The sequence below is a fragment of the Bombina bombina genome, chromosome 6, assembly GCF_027579735.1.
Source record: "Bombina bombina isolate aBomBom1 chromosome 6, aBomBom1.pri, whole genome shotgun sequence".
NCBI lineage: Eukaryota > Metazoa > Chordata > Amphibia > Anura > Bombinatoridae > Bombina > Bombina bombina.
This window is the reverse complement of record NC_069504.1, coordinates 733,907,577-733,922,314: the sequence shown is the minus strand read 5'-3', so window position 1 is coordinate 733,922,314 and position 14,738 is coordinate 733,907,577. Positions and strand designations below refer to the sequence as shown.

The window sequence follows — 14,738 nt, the reverse complement described above, 5'->3', positions numbered from 1 at the left end:
GTAGCACTGCCAGATTTGTTTAGACACAGTTAAAGCCCAAACATCTGGACAATTCTGCTTAAATTTGTTCAGGCAGAAAAATCTTAGAACTCCCACTGCTTTTTTGTTTTATTTTTTTTTGTCAGCATGTGTAGAGCTAAAGTGATTTATATCATTATATTTTATATCCACTGATTTTATGGTGACAACACTTAAAAAGAAAAAAAGATTACTTCATGTTTTTTATTGTTTAAAAAGATAAAGCCTTTACATTCCCCAGTTTCGAATAACCAACATTGTTATATTCATACTTTATAATCTCTATGATTGTCTGCTTTTATGCCCCTGTAGGCCGCCCCTTATCTCTGTTATAATCCTGCACTACAGCCAGGAAGTGCTAGTTCATGTGTGCCATATACATAACATTGTGCTCACTCCCGTGGAGAATGATAATGGGTTCACAAGATCCAGCACAAATTGCCAAAAATGCAAAAAGCTTGAAGAAAAAAAAAAAGAAACTGAGATAAGGGGCAGTCTATGGAGGGGCTTAAATATTGATAATCACAGAGGTAAAAATGATATTAATATAACACTGTTGGTTGGTTATGCAAAACTGGAGAATGTGTAATAAAGGGATTATCTATGTTTTTAAACAATAACAATTTTCAAGTAGACTGTCCCTTTAAGTGATCTCAATCAAACATGAAAATGCTGAGCATTATCTGATGAAAATTAGGTTAAACTCTGCATCCTCCCAATACCATCTGCATTGAAGCACAACTGCAAGAAAATGACACCTCCCTGTCCATGACGTTTTCATTTAAAATAGTTTAATATCCTTGTTGGTGGTAGAGAGCGCTTAAAAGCACAAAATACATAAAAAAAAAAATACCTTTCTCCACTGTAAATTTAAAGAGACATTATAGTCCAAAAATGACACGCTCTAGTTCGTTAGAGCAGGGTTATTCAAACCACGGGTCGGGACCCATTAATGGGTCGCAACACCATGTTTACTGGGTCACGACTTGTGTGTATGTGTTGTAGGAGAATGTGCATGGTGCGTGTGTGTTGTAAGAGAGTGTGCATGGTGCGTGTGTGTTGCAGGAGAGTGTGCATGGTGCGTGTGTGTTGCAGGAGAGTGTGCATGGTGCGTGTGTGTTGCAGGAGAGTGTGCATGGTGCGTGTGTGTTGCAGGAGAGTGTGCATGGTGCGTGTGTGTTGTAGGACAGTGAGCATGGTGCGTGTGTGTTGTAGGACAGTGTGTGTGTTGTGTGTGTGTGTGTAATGTAAGAGAGTGCGTGTTGTAGGACAGACAGTGTGTGTGTGGTGTGTGTTGTAGGAGAGTGTGTTAAATGAGAGTGTGGTGTGTGTTGTAAGAGAGTGTGTGGTGTGCATTATATGAGAGTTTGTGTGGTCTGTGTGATGTATGAGAGTTTGTGTGGTGTGTGTGTTGTATGAGAGTGTGTGGTGTGTGTGTGTTGTATGAGAGAGTGTGTGGTATGTATGTTGTATGAGTGTGTGATGTGTGTGTTGTATGAGAGTGTGTGTGGTGTGTGTGTTGTATGAGAGAGTGTGTGGTATGTATGTTGTATGAGAGTGTGTGATGTGTGTGTTGTATGAGAGTGTGTGATGTGTGTGTTGTATGAGAGAGTGTGTGATGTGTGTGTTGTATGAGAGTGTGTGTGGTGTGTGTGTTGTATGAGAGAGTGTGTGGTATGTATGTTGTATGAGAGTGTGTGATGTGTGTGTTGTATGAGAGAGTGTGTGGTGTGTGTGTTGTATGAGAGAGTGTGTGGTGTGTGTGTTGTATGAGAGAGTGTGTGGTGTGTGTGTTGTATGAGAGAGTGTGTGGTGTGTGTTGTATGATAGTGTGTGTGGGTTGTATGATAATATGTGTGGTGTGTGTGTATGTGTTTTGTATGATAGTATGTGTGGTGTGTGTGTGTTGTATGAGAGAGTGTGTGGTGTGTGTGTTGTATGAGAGAGTGTGTGGTGTGTGTGTGGGTTGTATGATAATATGTGTGGTGTGTGTGTGTGTGTTTTGTATGATATTATGTGTGGTGTGTGTGTGTGTTGTATGACAGTGTGTGTGTGTTGTATGCGAGTGTGTGTGTTATTACCTTTTTACAATACTTTTAAGTTTGACTACAATCAGGAATAAAGTACGCACACATTTAGCCAAATCTTGTTGTATATTACTTCAGAAATTTTCAGACCAAGCATAAAAATAGGGTCGTGATGTTATGTGGTATCATGGCACTGGGTCTTGGGGAACAAAGTTTGAAGAACCCTGCGTTAGAGCATATCATTTTGCCACTAGCATCCCAGTAAAACTGTGTTTAACCCCTGAAAATCAGTAGGGGCTGAATCACAGCTGGGTTGTATGACTACTGCGGCTGATTGGCTTACCAGCTGCATTTGCTCAGGACCAACAGTACTCAGTGGCTCCTATGTGGTACGTTAACTATGTATTTAACCCTGTTGTGGGGGTTAATTAAACACATAGCATTGCAGGGTAGCTGGTGCTAAATTACAAGCTCTATTGAATTGGAGCACATAGTTTTTTCACTATAATGTCCCTTTAAGAACCCAAAACTGTGCACTAACATAGGTATTTGGCAAATGTATATTTCTAATAAAATATATGACTACAGATATATACTACAGTATAGACACACACATAATATCCTCCTGACTCTGATGCTAGCATTCAAGTAGCGCTAAGCAATGTAATAGGCACACAAACATAACAGTGCAAATGACTCCAATACTCACTTGTACAGGCCGGTGTACATTCAAGTAATGTAGCAAAGGGCGCTGCACCTGGGATAAAAGACGGCTGTAGAATAGAAGCACCTGCTGCCTCATACCAGGGGGGTACTGTGTACAAAGAGAAGAGATGTAATAATTCTGTGAGAAATATAGCACACAGTGCATGCAGATAGCACTAAACACTCAAGCTTACATGCTACACAAAGCACTGCCCATTCAATATACTGATACACTAGTGAGACACTACAGCTTGACAAAAGGGCAGGGATCCAAAAAACAATGCTGCACACACTCTATACTGTTGGCATTGCACCACTACATTTCAATACAGGATAATAATGGACATACTATTTAAAGGGACAGTCTAGTCAAAATTAAACTTTCATGATTCAGATAGGGCATGCAATTTTAAACAACTTTCCAATTTACTTCTATTATCTCATTTGCTCAATTCTTTAGATATCCTTTGTTGAAGAAATAGCAATGCACATGTGGGAGCCAATCACACAAGGCCTCTATGTGCAGCAACCAATCAGCAGCTACTGAGCATATCTAGATATGCTTTTCAGCAAGTGATATCAAGAGAATGAAGCAAATTAGATAATAGAAGTAAATTAGAAAGTTGTTTAAAATGACATGCTCTTTCTAAATCATGAAAGAAAAAAAAATTGGGTTTCATGTCCCTTTAAGAAGGAATTATTTCCCTTTATTATGCTTTGCTTAAATTGTTAAAGGGATATTCTGGTCAAAATTTAAATGCACTTAGATGAATTACATCTTTGAATAGAAACAAATTTGCAATATACATGTATTGGCAAAAATGCTTCTGGTAAAAGCTATCACTGTTTTGTGTTAACAGTTTTCTCTGCACGTGCATGTGAAGCACAGCTAGATATTCTCAGTGCACAAGCATTTTAAATACTGCAGCTGCTCAGAGCACCAGTGGGGCTTGTATCATGTCAGTAATTAACAAATTGAGTCATTACCAGATGGTAAAAGCAGCTTAGGCTCTCTGAGCAAGTGCTGTGTTTAAAATGCTGGTGCACGGTGCATACTTAAAAGGGACAGTCAAGTAAAAAAAAACTTTCATGATTTAAATAGGGAATGTTATTTTACACAAATTTCCAATTTACTTTTATTACCAATTTTGCTTTGTTCTCTTGGTATTCTTAGTTGAAAGCTAAACATAGGAGGTTCATATGCTAATTTCTTAGACCTTGAAGGGCGCCTCTAATCTAAAAGCATTTTGACCGTTTTTTACCATTAAAGAGGGCGTTAGTTCATGTGTTTCATATAGATAACATTGAGCTCAGGCACGTGAAGCTCCTAGGAGTCAGCACTGATTGGCTAAAAATGCAAGTCTGTCAAAAGAACTGAAATAAGGGGGCAGTTTGCAGAAGCTTAGATACCAGGTAATCACAGAGGTAAAAAGTATATTAATATAACTGTGAAATAAATGTGATAACAAAAATCATAAAAGGAAAACCAAATAAAGTTCTGAATAAAGGATATGTCTGTGTCCTCTGGATGAGTTTTTCAGCTTGTTAGCATTCCTCAGTGAGATCCCATAAAAAAGGAAACAGAAAATTGCAACATAGTGTGAATCTGTAATGGCACTTTGAGGAAGTAGTTGTTTTGTAACAAATGACTACTCACATTTGTTGGAGCTTTCCACTAAGCTCAAGGATATGCGCACTCCCACTTTATACTGATGGGAAAACAGTACACTAGGCAAAACTTGGATACAAATTTATTTTAAAATATATAAAAGCGTCACATAAGCCTTGATAACACCACAATGTAAGGGTACAAAAGCAGATATGCTGTAATAAATGCTTCAAATCGCCAAACTTGCAAAGAGGTAAATGGATCAGCAGGAGTGTGACCGCCGAAACCAAAACCTCTTTAGTAGCAAGACAGTAGCGCTAAGCCCCCAGGTGTCCTGGCTAGTGTAGAGACGTGATAAAACTCAATATAGAACAGTTCAGTTCCGACGTACGTTTCGCAGGTATGCTTTGTCAAGGATTCCTTGACAAAGCATACCTGCGAAACGTACGTCGGAACTGAACTGTTCTATATTGAGTTTTATCACGTCTCTACACTAGCCAGGACACCTGGGGGCTTAGCGCTACTGTCTTGCTACTAAAGAGGTTTTGGTTTCGGCGGTCACACTCCTGCTGATCCATTTACCTCTTTGCAAGTTTGGCGATTTGAAGCATTTATTACAGCATATCTGCTTTTGTACCCTTACATTGTGGTGTTATCAAGGCTTATGTGACGCTTTTATATATTTTAAAATAAATTTGTATCCAAGTTTTGCCTAGTGTACTGTTTTCCCATCAGTATAAAGTGGGAGTGCGCATATCCTTGAGCTTAGTGGAAAGCTCCAACAAATGTGAGTAGTCATTTGTTACAAAACAACTACTTCCTCAAAGTGCCATTACAGATTCACACTATGTTGCAATTTTCTGTTTCCTTTTTTATGGGATCTCACTGAGGAATGCTAACAAGCTGAAAAACTCATCCAGAGGACACAGACATATCCTTTATTCAGAACTTTATTTGGTTTTCCTTTTATGATTTTTGTTATCACATTTATTTCACTTTTTTTTTTTCTTTGTGATATTTGGTATATTTATTGTAATATTAATATAACTGTGTTGGTTATGCAAAACTGGGGAATGGGTAATAAAGGGATTATCTATCTTTTTAAACAACACAAATTCTGGTGTTTACTGTCCCTTTAAATACACATTTGAAACAGCTATTGCTGTATTACAAAAATGCTTCTATTCAAAACTGAAATGCACCCATGTGGATTCCATTTTTGTCTGGAATGTCCCTTTAATGCTGTTCCACATTTCTTAATAAAGTATATTGGGGAACTACTTATTCAAAAAAATTCCTGTGCAAACCCAATCATATATTTGATCATTCTTACTGAGTTTTATGCTGCATTAAGCTTGACAATATTTTGTTTCCAGCCTGAAACCGTGCTTGTCTCTGTTGAACAGGTGGCAGAGTAAAAAAAAAAAAACAACATCTTTTATATGAACCCCCAAAAATGATTGTGTGATTCAGACAGAGAATGCAATTTTAAAAAAAATTTCCAATGTACTTCTATTATCAAATTTGCTTCCTTCCTATGGTATTCTGTGTTACAGAGATACCTAGGTAGTGTATGGACCACTACACGGCAGGAAATAGTGCTGTCATCAAGTGCTCTCGCAAGTGGTAACATTATTGCAAAACTGCTGCCTTGTAGCTCTCCAAACACATGCATGCTCCTGAGCTGACGTCCTTGCTTATCAACAAAAGATACAAAGAGAACAGAAAATTAGATACGATAAGTAAATTAGAAAGTTGTTTAAAACTGCATGCTCTATCTGAATCATGAAAGAAACATTTTGGTTTCATGCCATTTTAATAATCAGGTTGTCTGACTGCTCGAATGCTTGAAGCGACAACCACAGAATAAAAAAAAAAAAGGAAAAAGTGAATTTTGAAATAGCCATTGCTTCATTTAATAAGCCAAGAAAGAACCTATTTAAAGGGACAGTAATAACACCATGAAATTACGATTTTTCTGCAGTTTTCCAATAAATGAACATAATGTTTGCTGCAAATGTTTTTCTATAGCTGCAAACTGCACCCACCATTGGCATTGTTTGGAGGAGCCAATCTAGACTTGTTACAGGAGAAAATAAAACTAGCCACGGTCATTATGTTAGCAAAATAGCCATTGTTTTGCAATTCCTTATCTGATCATTTCTGCTGTATCCAATTAGTTATGTATATGTGGCTGGGTTATGCTTGTGATGTCTGCCATATGCTCTTTAAGTTGTCACAATTTTAAACCTCTTAATTTTCCGACTTAAATTACAGGAAAAGGAGGCAAAATGAAGTATATTACAAAGTACATATTTTATATTAAAAGCTCAAAATATTTACTGTCCCTTTAAAAGAGCATATAGTAATACTGTGACACATACAGATACCTCTGCTTTTGCCAGTGTACAGAGTGTCTCCAGTATCTTGTGCTGCAGTAAATACTCCATACAGGGCCCAGTGTGGCCTGCTGTCCCTGAGTTCCCTGTGTCCCCATTGGACCCCGGTTCCCTCTCTTCAAATGCGAGTATATCAATTAACTGACGTAGCCGCCATGGGATTTCTGTATCACGGGCAGGTCGAGACTCATCTGAAGAAGACAAGTATAGTCATTATTGTTTTCACAGATCTTTTAATGGCTAGCATAAAAAAATACTATTCAACCGAGAGTATCCTTTTCTTTTTCTATCTTTAAATTATTATTTCACACATTGTTAATTATTATTTGTATTAAAGGGACAGTAAAGTCAAAATTAAACTTTCATAATTCGGATAGAAAATGCAATTTTTAACAACTTTCCAATTTACTTCGTACTCATGGTATAGCAAAGCTACAAATCATGTTGCAAAACACTGCTGCCATAGAGTACTAAAGACAAGTGCACACTCCTGAGCGCTTATCAGCCTACCTAGTTTTACTCTTCAATAAAAGATACCAACAGAAAGAAGAAAATTTGATAAAAGAAGATAATTGGAATCATAAAAGTTTAAGTTCGACTTTACTGTCCCTTTAAATATCCATTCTCAACTCCAAAATCTTTTTCTCATTGACATAAGTAAATTAACAGAATTCAGAGGTTAGAGATCAAATTTCTTACCAGTATTCTCAAGGTAGTACTGAGTGACTCCTCTCCAGTGCTGAACGAAGGATTGCAACAAGTCCTGAGTCGGCTCACGCTAAGCATGGGAACATACAACGGTAACATTATCCTAATGAATCCAACATTTGTCACATTATATCACAAAAAAAAGTGCTCACAGCATATACTGCTTAACCCTTTCAGTGCTAACGACGGCTCTGAGCCGTCACAGAGTTTCCCACTCAGGTGCTAACGACAGGCTCAGAGCCGTCGCTAGCACTCTCCCACCTTGAGGGAGATCTGGGGGCTCCCACCCACTCCTACCCCGGCGATCGGGTCTGTATAGTGACAGGCATCACCAGGGCTTCACGTTTTGCACGGTGACATCACGCAGAATGACGTGATGACGTCACCGCACAACTTTATTTAAAAATGACAATGACAAGTATAGGGAAAGGGAACATGCTGCTTAGAAGATTGTACCTCAGGCATCAAAGCATCTACAGACCCCCAAGATCCTTTCTAACAGTGTAAGTCTTGGGGATCTGAAAAAAAAAAAAAGTTAAAAATATATATATTTCAAAAAAAAAAAAAAAAAAAAAAACTTAAATCAGCTGCACCCAGGTGGGAAAATGCTTAGCACTCAATGGGTTAAAGGGACATGAAACCATTTTTTTCTTTCATGATATAGATAGAACATGTGATTTTAAACAACTTTCCAATTTACCTCTATTTTCAAATTTGCTTCATTTTCTTGGTATCCTTTACTGAAGGAGCAGCCATGCAGAACTGGGAGCTAGCTGAAAACACCAAAGTGAACCAATGACAAGAGGAATTTTATGAGCAGCCAAAAATCATCAGCTAGCTCTCAGTAATACATTGCTGCTTCTGAGCGTACCTAGGTATTCTTTTCAACTAAGGATAACAAGAGAATGAAGCAAATTCGAAAATTGCAAAAATTTGGTTTCATGTCCCTTTAATCATAGTATCCTAAATAGAACAAAAGCATAAAACATTCTGACATGATACACATTACTGTTCTCGTAAATACATTTATTAGTTGCAATGCCTTGTAATGTGTTAATGTGCTCTACAACTTTCAGTTCATTTGGAATGTAGAATGATCTAAATAGTTAAAGGGACATTAAACCAAAAAAAATTCTTTCATGATTCAGATAGAAAATATAATTTTAAACAACATTCCAATGTACTTCTATTATCTAATTTGCTTCATTCCCTTGATATACTTTTCTGAAAAGCATATCTAGATAGGCTCAGTAGCTGCTGATTGGTGGCTGCACATAGATGCCTCGTGTGATTGGCTCACCCATGTGCATTTCTATTTCTTCAACAAAGGATATCTAAAGAATGAAGCAAATAAGATAATAGAAGTAAATTGGAATGTTGTTTAAAATTGTATTTTCTATCTGGATCATGAAAGAAAAAATTGGGGTTTAATGTCCCTTTAAGCGCAAAGAGAATGCAAGCTCACGTTCGCATTGCTAGAAAGAATTGCTTCCACAGGCTCTAAAGGGAGCCTCGTTCTCATGCCGTCAGAGACGGCTGAGAACCTTGTGCATCGAAGGGGGTAAGAAGCACAGCAATGGCAACAAATTGTAACTATATATGTAAATGATTATATACATATATATGTATGTGTTACAATGTGTATATACACACACATATATATATATATAAACATATACATATATATTTAATGGGAACACACAGTTCCCAAAGACCACCCCACACCCGCTCCCTTTAGACCCCAAAAACTGCTGTTTGCAGTTATTTTATTAAAAAATAAAGATGCTACTATCTTTATTTTTTTTATAATGTATATCACAATTGATTTGGGGGGAATTTGGTGAACATTTATAAAATTAACCAGAGATCTGATCTCTGGTTAATTTTATAAGTGCAAATTGCTACTTCGAAGTCACGGTAGCAATAACCTTGTAATGGCTGGTTATTTATCGCACGCCCAGAAACAGGCAAATTTGCGGTTTGCGGGCGTGCGATAAATTAGCGTTCCACTTGTAATCTAGCCCATAATTGGGATCTCATTTATAACTATACTAAATTAATTAGCAGTGCAATCTGCTTGATATTATACATTTAATTGTTAGTTTTGAATTACTACCTGCCATTACATAAAGATTTATGTGATATACTATATATATATTTCGTAATATTTTAAATTGTTTACTTTTTTCTTATTTGGCATGGATTTGGAAGAATTTTCACTGTTAAAGGGACATGAAAATTAAAATTAAACTTGAATGATTCAAACAGAGCATGTAATTTTAAGACACTTTTACATTAACTTCTGTCATCAAAAATACTTTGTTCTCTTGGTATCCTTTGTTGAAAAGAATATGTACATATGTGAGCAGCTAGCTCCCAGTAGTGCACTGCAGTTCCAAAGCTGACTTTTAAGCAGGGGTTAAACACAGTTATATGCAAGCAATAGTGCACTAATAAAATTCTCTAACATTATTATTAAACATTTATGTCCCTTTAAAGGGACATTATACACTATTTTTTTCTTTGCATAAATGTTTGGTAAATTATCTATTTATATAGCCCATAAAGTTTTTTGTTTTTTTAAAATGTATAGATTTGCTTATTTTTAAATAATATTGCTCTGATTTTCAGACTCCTAACCAAGCCCCAAAATTGAATTAGCATACCGTCAGCTACCTACTCCAGCTTGCTCCTGTTTGTGTAAAGGGTCTTTTCATATGCAAAAGAAGGGGGGGGGGGTGTTGAATTTCCCACTTGCAGGGGGCTTTCCAGCTACCTTTTCAACAAAGCTAAACTGAGAGCTTCTAAGTACGTTTTTAAACAGTTTTATACTGGATTTTTATATCAGTATCTGTGCATCTTATTCTTTATAGTAGTGTCTATTACATGCAGTTATATGAAAATTAGTTTATACTGTCCCTTTAAGTATATAGTTAGTCATAATATTCAGCTGTGTGCATATTTATATATTATTACTTTTGTGTCATGTACTGACAGCTGTCTGACAGTGTTCAGGAATCCTGGTGTACAGTAGTGCATTTCAAATGTGATTAGAAGCATTTCTGCAATATATATATATATATATATATATATATATATATATATATATATATATATATATATATATACACACACATTTTATTTACTTTAACTTTCTTTATGTTAAAAAAAATAATAATAATATGCATTTTGACAGTTTTTCACATCTAGACAGTGCTAGTTCATGTGTGTCATATAGATAGCATTGTGCTCACTTACATGGAGTTATTTATGAGTCAGCAATGATTGGCTAAAATGCAAGTCTGTCAAAAATAACTGAGATAAGGGGGCAGCCTGCAGAGGCTTGGAAACAAGGTAATTACAGAGGTAAAAAGTGTATTAATATAACCGTGTTTCTTATGCAAAACTAGGGAATGGGTAATAAAGGGATTACCTATCTTTTTAAACAATAAACATTTTCAAGTAGACTGTCCCTTTAAGACTATCAACCCTACACTACTTTGTGTTTAACCCCCACAAAGGGGTTAAACACACAGTAGAAGTGCTGCTCATGACAAGTGGAGCACTGCTGGGCCTAAACACTGCTGATCCAATCTGCAGAGCTAGTTGCAAGACTCAGGTGTGAAACTTTTGCCGCAGAGCACTGCTGTTGAGTGGCACTTCAATTTTAGTGTAAAGACAATAGTCATAAAATTACAAATTTTAGCATGTAATTTGTTTTACTCTTATGGCCCTTTAATTTGATTCATTTTGAAGTTGATCAAACTTGTAATGCGTGATTACTCCACATGAAAATCTACTTTGGGAAGTTATCCTACCTATTAACACTAATTGACCTATCAATTAGTTAGAAATGTCCACGTTCGTTTTGTTCTGTTAAAGGACTACTAAATACAGTAGCATTGCATAATTAACAAGTGCCTAATGAAAAGACAATGCAATAACACTCTGAATTTGAAATAAGCAGTCATTTTTTTTCTGACAAATTTATCTTTTCCCCATTTGCCATCCCCCTGTATCATGTGACAGCCATCACTCAATCAAATACTAGTATACACTGTAAACTTGTGCACATGCTCAGTAGAAGCTGGTGCCTCAGAAAGTGTGTATATAAAAATAATGGGCACAATTTGATAATAGAAGTAAATTGGAAAGTCTCAAACTGTATAATCTAACTAAATCATGAAAGCTTCAAGGAGTATGAAACCAATTTTTTTTTTCTTTCATGATTCAGATAGAGCATGCAATTTTAAGCAACTTTCTAATTTACTCCTATTATCAGTTTGTCTTCGTTCTCTTAGTATCTTTATTTGAAAAAGCAGGAATATAAGGCTTAGGAGCCGGCCCATTTTCGGTTCAGCACCTGCTTAGCGCTTGCTGATGGCTCAGCACCTGGGTAACGCTTGCTTATTGGTGTCTACATTTAGCCACCAATAAGCAAGTGCTGCCCATGTACTAAACAAAAAATGGGCTGGCAACTAAGCTTACATTCCTGCTTTTCAAATAAAGATGCCAAGAAAATTTGATAATAGGAGTAAATTAGAAAGTTGTCTGCTCTATCTGAATCATGAAAGGAAAAATGTGGGTTTCATATCCCTTTAATTTTGACTTTATGTCCCCTTTAAATCTGAAAATCTTAAATGCTCATGGATGTTATATATTAATAATAGAGCACCACTGCCATGACATCTCTGGTTTATGTAAAGATGTTATCTTTTTATGCATGATGCATTTTTTAAGTTACTTTTTCTCCCCTAAGCTATTATTTATTTATTTTTTGCGAAAACAAGGCTGGAACACTTAAAGGGACAGTTCACTGTAAAATTGTTTTACCCCATGACGTGTTATACCAGCTGCAGTCTATAAAATGTATGAGAAATTGCTAATTGATGCTTCTTTTTGCAAAAGAAATAGCTGGATTTGCTCTTTGAAACCACGGCCCATCAAAATAGGCTTGGTTTGCTGGCAGATGCGTGCCTTTCTTATCTCTGTCTGCACAATACTTAGAAAGAACAACTGAAAATTAACATTTTAGAGTTTATCTCTTACACCTCCCACTGTGGGTGTAAAGTCTTCCGCTAGCTGTGTTTACATATTTTCTCAATAGCCTACAGCTAGGTATAGAATGCCAATATAAAGGCTAAGGAGCTATTTGTAAACAATTTAATACACTCCAAGGGGAAAAATCTATAATTGTGAACAAATTAAAGGACAGGAAGTTTTTGGGGTAAACTGTTCTTTTAAGCCCATAAGGGGCTGTACTGCCCAAACTGTTTAAAACAATGCAACACATTTCAGAGTCTTCTAAGTAGTTCTGAGAAATACCTCATGCACTTTGGTAACTGTGTGCATAATAAATTGTCAATATATGATTCAAGCTCTCTGTGCATTTCAGTCTCTCTAGAAGACCAGCGTTTCTCGAGCGCGGTCCTCAAGTACCCCCAACAGGCCAGGTTTTCATTATAGTGGAACAGGTGCACAGGTGAAGTAATCAACTGATTAGTAAACATGGTTACTAGCCTGCTCTCTTCCAAAGTAATCCTGAAAACCTTGACTGTTGGCGAGGCCTGAGGACAGGTTTGAAAACCAGCGCTCTAGTCTAGACAAACATCTTTGGGAGTGTGCATTGAAAGGGACATAAATGTGAAATATTTTGAATTCTGCTTATTTTGCAAAATCTTGCTTGTAAATCACTAGTTTTGATATCAACACATGCAATATGCATTTGCACCGTGGCCGGACTGTTATCCAATGGATATTTGTCCGACTGACATTTGTGTGACGGATAATATTCTGACAGACAAGTGGTCGTAGGATAACAGTCCGGCTACGAGATAGATAGATGGATAGATACAGTTGTACCCAGAGAACCACAAGATCTGCGGGGTGGGGCCCATGGTTAGGTTCCCAGAGGCGGTTGTGGCGCCCGAAGCTCCGATTAGAACAGAGCACTATGGAGCGCATCTGCCCTCGGCTAAATTCGGAACATAGTCTCTCGGACATATATCTGACAGGCAAATGTGCTTCGGCATTCTGTCCGAGCAAGAACCCATTTGCACACTGCTTATAAATGTATGCTCATCAGGGTGCATGTGAAAGAATTTATATATATATATATATATATATATATATATATATATATATATATATATATATATATATATATATATATATATATAGCTCCTAGTGAGATTCAATTCCATGACTGTCCCTACATACTTCTGAGAAGGAAAAAATGAATAAGTAGTAGAGGGGGACTCAGGAGGCACTAAATATAGTACCACTACCATAACAAGTACTTTATGCAAAATACATAACTGATATTTATTTGCTGAAGTATGGATGGATCAAAAGCAAATATTGTGTGTTGCATAACTACTGTACTTGGGATGAAAATGAATTCTACCGCTCAGTATATTGTTATCTTAAACTATAAAATGTGTCAAACCTCCTTATTTCAGTTTTAACTTGTGTGTTAAACTTCCCTCGTTGTAAATACACATGCACTGGTAATACCGCTGCCAATTAAGACATAACATGAAGCGTTCAAATAGACCATGCAGTGACAGGGGCTGCTCTTCTCTCTTAGCCTGATTCCGTGCCCAAGACACTCACCGACTCTAAGGCCTGCTGCAGGAAACTTCCCAGGCGACTCAACATATCTGAATAGCAGAAGCCAGACCCGCCTGCGGGCGGCCTCCGTACGGTTTCACAGGGTGACTACTAAACGCTTACGGCCGGGTCTGGTAGGTGTCCGGGTGCCTCCGTGTATGCCCGTCTGAGGTACTTTAGGGCACTGCTTCCCAATACTTGAAGTACGTTCTCTTTGCAAATAAGCTATTGCCACCTGGACTGTGAGGCCTCATCGGGCCCTCGGTGTTTCCTGGGTGTTCTTCCCGGACCGCCCTCTCCCGCTCCGCCCATTGTACATAACCCAGCAAAGCCGCCCTGACAACCTGGTGGTGCTTGGGGCTATTAGGGAGTTCTAATTATTTTACATTTTTGTAAACGTTATTTTACATGAATGATATTACGGTTGCCACTGATAACTGATTTATAATGTCTTTTAGAAAGTGTGAACTTGTCAAAGATTAGATTATATATTTTATTTGTAGTATTTTTATTCTTATTATTTTAGGGACTCAAAAGTCCCTATGATCGCAGCAATTTATTAGTTTGAACACTAATGTGCTTAGGCTGGTAGTCTTTTAGTTGTTGACATTTTGTAAGCACCAAAGACACCTCTGTCACTTGAGCTTTCCACAGCCTTCC

At 37.2% G+C, this 14,738-nt stretch overlaps 1 protein-coding gene across 2 annotated transcripts in view; it reads right to left on the bottom strand.

Moving 5' to 3' along the window:
• FHIP2B (FHF complex subunit HOOK interacting protein 2B) overlaps positions 1 to 14,356 on the bottom strand; it is a 94,905-nt gene extending 80,549 nt beyond the window's left edge. Inside the window, exons 1-4 of one of the 2 annotated variants that reach the window (XM_053717954.1) lie at positions 14,082 to 14,356; positions 7,458 to 7,536; positions 6,744 to 6,949; positions 2,755 to 2,859 (exon numbers count right to left, since the gene is read on the bottom strand). In XM_053717954.1, coding sequence (XP_053573929.1) covers positions 2,755 to 2,859; positions 6,744 to 6,949; positions 7,458 to 7,536; positions 14,082 to 14,126 — 435 coding nt within the window. In that variant the 5' untranslated portion in view covers positions 14,127 to 14,356. The remainder of the gene's footprint in view (positions 1 to 2,754; positions 2,860 to 6,743; positions 6,950 to 7,457; positions 7,537 to 14,081) is intronic. The other variant, XM_053717955.1, reaches the window with a different exon arrangement.
• Between the last annotated feature and the right edge of the window lie 382 nt (positions 14,357 to 14,738).